The sequence below is a fragment of the Phaethon lepturus genome, unplaced genomic scaffold (assembly GCF_000687285.1).
Source record: "Phaethon lepturus isolate BGI_N335 unplaced genomic scaffold, ASM68728v1 scaffold5568, whole genome shotgun sequence".
Lineage (NCBI taxonomy): Eukaryota > Metazoa > Chordata > Aves > Phaethontiformes > Phaethontidae > Phaethon > Phaethon lepturus.
Genome location: NW_010558188.1, coordinates 1 through 6,750, shown reverse-complemented (window position 1 = coordinate 6,750; position 6,750 = coordinate 1). Strand labels below are relative to the sequence as shown.

General features: G+C 36.4%; 1 protein-coding gene across 1 annotated transcript in view; it reads right to left on the bottom strand.

Annotated features, from left to right (window-relative positions):
- Positions 1–5,185, bottom strand: part of METTL15 (methyltransferase like 15) — a 94,129-nt gene extending 88,944 nt beyond the window's left edge. Inside the window, exon 1 of the mRNA XM_010292969.1 lies at positions 4,896–5,185. Coding sequence (XP_010291271.1) covers positions 4,896–5,174 — 279 coding nt within the window. The 5' untranslated portion in view covers positions 5,175–5,185. The remainder of the gene's footprint in view (positions 1–4,895) is intronic.
- Between the last annotated feature and the right edge of the window lie 1,565 nt (positions 5,186–6,750).

Here is a 6,750-nt window from a genome sequence, read left to right as displayed (position 1 = left end):
TCCCTACACATCTGTGATCTGAAACCTGGCTAGTCTCTTTCTTAAATTCACAATATACACAACCAAGAAATCAGGCAAGACAAGAGTGACTGGAAAGGTCAAAGGGAAATAACTCACCATAACCCCCAGTAACATTAAAATATCACAGGAAAAACTATGTACTGAAATTCCCACTATATTTTCAGAATTTCTCTATATTAATTTATTGCCTCTTGCAAGTTCCAGTATCTTTCTTCCTGTTTTACCATCTTTATCAATCACCTTATAAATCACTGTGCTGCTGCCACAGGAAAAAAAAAACATACAATTTGCATATGGAAAGATATTTTCAGCATGCTCATCACAGGAAAAAGATACAGTTGTTTCTACAATAAAGAACACTATGTAAGTCACTTGCTTTATGTCACTTTATGTCACAGTTATGTACAACTCCAGTGGAAAATAGACTAAAATGATAAAAACGGTTACTATGTCCATGGAGTGTTGTGCTTTTCCAAAACTAACATTTCAGCATTTATCTTATGATGTAATTAATGCTCCATGCCAAACTTGGTATTTTGGTTGCATCCTACAAAATACTTCATGCAACTTGAGAACTCAGAATTAATTTTTCCAGGTCCCTTTTCAATTCCCGTTGTCTTGGACACCCTGTGGAAAACTTTGGTTTTGAGAGCCTTTTGTATAAATGGGTTGTTCCCATTATAAATTATTTGCAGATGGCTTTGGAAGTACTACGATAAATACACTGGTCACCAGCATAGCCACATAACTATTTATACACCATGATACTTGGAAACCCTCCTCACAAAACAGAAGTCTGCTCTGCAGGGTGTTGTACAGAGAAAGGTTATTTTTGTCCTTAAGAGCTTACATGCGGTATAAGGCAGGAAAAAAAAAGAATACTGACATATGGACAAGGACATAAAGAAACTAAGACAACAATTTCAGAACAATAGACTCTGCCTTTGCAGACCAGTAGTCTACCTCAGCTTCACCAGAGTGTCATCTATTACTTGACTAACTAGCTCTGCAGAATAGGAAGGAAACAACTATGCTTCAGGTCAACAACGTCCAACAGTGGCAAGAGAACTTCAGGAGGTGAAAGGCTACAGTCTTCAAAATAATTGCAGAGCTCAAGCAGCACATCAGTAACAGCAGACCAATGTTTGACTGTCAGCAACATCTTATCCTTCCTCTTGTTATTTTGGAAGGCCATGCTCATAGTCTCAGTTGAAAAAGAATCATTTGACATTCAGATGCATGAAAATAGTAGCTATCCTGAGAACAACGCAATATATACCTGAAAGACTGAAAGGAAAGCTCATTGCAAAGCTGGATGTTTTTAAGAAATACCTGTCTCTTTCTAGAAGCTAGGTATCACACATTATTTTCAAGACAAGGAGGATACCTCCTTCAATGAAAGCTGGGTAGTAAAAATAATCTAAATAATTTTATGAAGAATTGAAGAGGATACCTCCACAAGAAGTCCCAGCTAACTCAAGAAGATATCAGACAAAATCTGTTTGGGGAAAGTTAACGGCCTTATTTTTTTTTTGTACACAAATTAACATAATGAGATAAAAGATCATCTGATATTAACTCTGTTTCTGAGAAATCACTTAAGTATGGAAAAAAGGGAATGGTCTCATTCATTTTTTCTCACCTCAAGTTTAAACACCATTTAATTTACAAATGTTAAATAAAAGCTTCCACAACTATCAACTAAATAATAATATTCCTAGAGCTTACTGTATCTCCATTTTAGTCTATTCTAGACCATAAACGCAAAACCATGGATGTCACCAGATTACAGGTTACCCGTAAAATATGAGTAGGGTATAATATTTCTTTTTGGTCTAGTCAGAGTTTAAATACTATACATAGAAGCATGCTTGTTTGTGCTGGAGCACTATCAAAATAGTTTCCCAGAGATGTGCAACCCGTACGAAACTTTGTTATAAGACCCCCATACGAAAAATTAAAATTTCTAACTTTCGCCCTCTGGCATTCATACTAGAACTCACTATTAATGAAATTCTTCTTTGTATCACTATACCTGTATGATGTGGAAGAAAACCACATCTCTAGTTATAAGGCCAGTGACTATTGCAAAGGAAAAAAGAGGAAAAAGTAGGTGAAAATTGGGAAAACACGCTTCTGGATGTCCAAAGACATTCATTCTGAAAATATACTTGGTTCTTCACTACCTTTAAACTTTAAGAGAACAGAGAAACCTCAAGCTGCCCAGAAAACTGCAGAAACACTGGTCAAGTATGCGTAAAGAACACTAGTGGACCGAGAAGACTAAAATGTAGTTTAGTCAATACAGTAAACTTAAAGACAAAATTACCTGTGTGTAGATTTACTGCAACAGATTTTTCATTGAGGAGAAGCGAGGTAGACTGTAAAAACTGTAAAAACTAATTTGTACGATGTGCCTTAAAGACAGGACTACTACAGGGACTTTGTAGAAACAAGCTCTAAGGCAATAAAAGAAGATTCAAAGATAAGTAGAACACTATTGTTTAAACCCCTGACAAACATTTCACAAAGGAGACGGTCAACAAGAATATTCAGTAGGAGGGTACTAACAACTTTATCTGAGTTGTGACTCACTCTTAAGTAACATTTATTTTCTTAGGAACCCCCATAAGTATAATGAAAACGTCATTCACTGACCAAAACCACAGGGAGAATGTTGTCTTTCTAATCGGATTTTCCTTATATTGGTAACTCCTTTTCTTAGGACACAAGAAATAGAGGCTCAAATCAGCTTTTTTATAGCAAAGAATTTAACTGTGTTAAAGTTGAGGAAAGAAAATCTTCCTGTGCGTAGGAGACAAGAAAGCAGAAAAACAAAATCCAAAATCAGAACATTACTTTCCCTGCCCACAAAATAAAGTCTTCATGAACTTCCTAGTCATGACTATAACCTTAAAAATCTAAATTGATATGACAGTCCCAGTTCTACATCCATGTTAACAGAAACTGTACCACCATTCAGGTCAGTGAGAAACAGTCTCAATCTTTGTTCAAAATTTCACTGATGCTTACTCTAGCATAACTCAGCTGACACATTGTATCCTTTTGTACACTTTTTCAAAACTACAGGCTGCAGAAAGTGCTGCAAATATATGACTTACTCTGTCTTTAAAAAAAAAAAAAGAAAAATGAAAGTGCTGGTTTCATTTTCAGTTATGCTAAACAGATTAGCCATATTATAAATGCTTCTGTTCAAAATAATACACTTGTGCCCTCTTATATCTGTCATTAGTGGTTCACCACTGCCTTAGGAATCTGCAAAACCGTCTATACAGAGACCTGAAAAAATCCCACCCCAATAATAAGCTATTTTAAATTCATTAATATTTAAATTATCAAAAAGCCTTCAGGGACAACAGCTACTCTCCACAGTTTATAAATACAAACAGAGTTTCTTTTGCAAGTTTCATCACCAAGTTTTTTCATATCAACACACACAGTTCCATGAACAATCCCCCCATCGGTTTCTCCTTAATTCTTATTTAAGTAGAAATTTACACAAATGGAAAAAATACTTTACATATAATATCATAATTTATATGTTAATTTAGTGTGTGAAAATTTCATCACAATTCTGACATGTGAATAAAATCTGAACTCAAAAGTTCTTTATTTATTTCACTAGTTTAGGTGTCTTCAACAATAGGACACACACAAGAGCAACAGGTTACAGTAATTACACCATTGGGATTCTCTCTGGCTTTCAAAACACTTAAAATGATACATTGTGTTCCAATCCCAAAGAAGTTCTCACAAGGGAATGCAACAAGATTTGACCACAACTTTTTGATACCTGAATCCATCTCAAACGCGCTATATCCCTTTGCCACTACTGGATAATGCTGTCTTCAATTAAAAATGAATAAACACAAAAACATGCACACACTTTGAACTTCCTACTTCTTTATGTATCATTTCATTCTTTGTAGTAAAACTGCACATTGATAAGCATAAATTCATAAAATTCTATGAAGCTAATATAAAAAGCACTAAATTCACAGATGAAAGCATCTGAAATGTGAAAATCATTTAAGCATTTAAGTTGTATAACAAAACCTTTCAACTTAATATTGTATTGAAGATCTCTCAGATGAAAACTATTTCACTGCATTAACATTTTTGTAATGGGAGTGTGTAACAGTATACCTACACTGCATACACCAGTACCACGTACATGCGTCAACACTGCAGTTTAAAGACCTGAGCTAACCCAGATACCAAAAGGAATCTCCACACAGTACTGTAGCCAAATAAGACAACTTGTAACACTTGCACATTATTGATACTTAACCATTTCTGGTAGCATACAGAGTCATTTTATGCCTACAGTACCTCTACAGTGCACCACATTATGCAGCGTAAGTGTATCCTAAGGAAATATAGTGCCTCAAACCAAGTGAAACCATGGAGATTAGGATCTCGGAACAAGGTACAATGATGATGATTTTTAAAACCTACATACTTACTACCTCTTATACAAAAAGAAGTGAGCTGTTCACAAATTGATGACATAATCATACATAAGAACTCCCTGTGACTATCAGTAATTAACAGAACCCTAGAAATACAAAGAGCAACCCAGAAAGATGGGCACAAAAGCAAGAGATTATTCCAAAGCTACAGTTTTAACAAATGCTGCTTATTTGAGGATTCAGGCAAATAGATACCAGATTTTTATTATTTTAAATATGAAGCCTTAATTTGAATTGCAAAACAATTAAAAATCTTTAAAAGGTGCAAGATTCATAAAGAGCATCCCTTTATTACTGCAAACAAGAGTTATCCCTACGTTGCAGAAATTCTTCTGCTGGACTGCTAATGAATCACAAATGTTAATTAATCATTTAACTCACCTGGCCTGGCTGGGGGGATAAACAATTAACAACCTCCTCCAGCATCACTGGTATGTGCAATCTTCCAACACTCTTGTTTTCAGCACTCTTGTTTTCTGTACTCTGAGGCAACTCTTCAGTTTCACATTTCTGGATAGTTTGTTGCTTTAACTCACAGTCAGAAAGCTTTTTTGCCGAAGAATGGATCCGTCTGGCCAAAGTAGCCACATTTATTGAATTCAGTTTTAAGTTATGCAGAAACAAACATCTGTAACCTTGGTGCAGACATTGAGATAACATTTCGGAGTTGATCAACCTAGAAAAACAATAGATGTCAGGAGTTACTTTGAAACAACTATTTGAAACAGTAGATGAGTTTAAAAAACAAGGTGGAAATGCTGCAAGTAAAGCATTAAACAGCCCAAGATGGGCTGTTTCATAGATATGTCATGTCAGCAAAAGGTGAGATTGTCTTACTTTAACTCGTTTTCAGAATTTTCCATGTCATCTACCAATCAATCACATTCAAGCAACACTGGTTTTCTTTTCACATGGAACACCTGTTCCTCTTCATTGCCAGAACTCTACAGCATTACAATGTCCCAGAGATGCTAACATTAAGTCACTAACCAAATCTGAGCACAACCAGAACAGTGACTTGACTTTCAAATTGTTTCCCTCCATTTTGCCAAACATAATGAGACGCTTGCTCTGAACAGTAGTGGTCCAGTTGCCAAGTTTTCTGTATTTCTAGGTAAAATGGGAATGGACAAATCAAACACTGTAACCACACTTAAATTGGTGTTACAATTTAGTGTTATGGGTGCAGTAAATACATGGTTTTCATGATGCATTACAACTTGTAATACAAAATAATTAAGCACAGCCAAAGGCAAGAATTCTCCAGAGTATTACTAACTGAAATAATACTCTGAACCCCAGAAACAAAGTGGTTAGCTACATAGTTCGTTTTTTAACTACATGCAAAACTGATGATTTTTTCTCCTCTGTCCAAAACACTCCAAAATTAAGTCAGTAACCTACTAGTAGAAAGATGCAAGACTGCAGGAAAAAAAAAATAAAAATTGAAAGCTTAACATAGGTGATAACACTTTATTTATAAGATATCTGTATTTGTTTACAGAACTGACACCTTGTGTAATACTGTATTGCATACTCTCTCCCGCCCATCTGGAAAGTTGCAACCTATGACATAAAACTATTCAAAAAAGTGCCATCCTACATTCACACCGTTAACAGTAAGGCAACATTATTTTAACTATCAGATTTTTTTTTACGTGCTTTGCTTGGATCTACCTAGCCAGAGGCTTTTATGTATTTTGTATACATAGATAAGAACAGGCTTCACCTCTGGGAAGTTATTCTGATAGTTTAAGCCTCAGCTAGGCAGTATTTCCCCTTAGTTTAAATTTGGAACTGTGTATCATTCTATAACCTCGCACAGACATACCATAGCCCTGCGGTTTTGCAATGAAGCACAAGGCCTCTACAGAAATTATCGTAGGAACAAGGCGAAGACCAAAAATCATCATCCAACTCACACTGCCGTAGGTTGGTACGAGCCTAGGCGGTGTTGTTAACACTAGGGACATGCTTTGTTTACAGCCGATCTTATTGCATACAATTGGGCATTTTTTTTTATATGGAAACAAGCAGAAAGCGTACTTTCTTGCGGCACGTGCCTTAAGCAGCACTTGGGCAAAGGCTGGGGCAACTGCCCGCTGAGCGGGACTTGTCAGAAGCAGCCAGGGAGGAAAAGATGAACTCCATAACACTCTTCCCAGAGGCGGCCGGAGAAGCGGTAGGCAGCCCGCACCCCAGCCCAAGGCAGGCCTCACGCCGGTGCGCGGCAGGG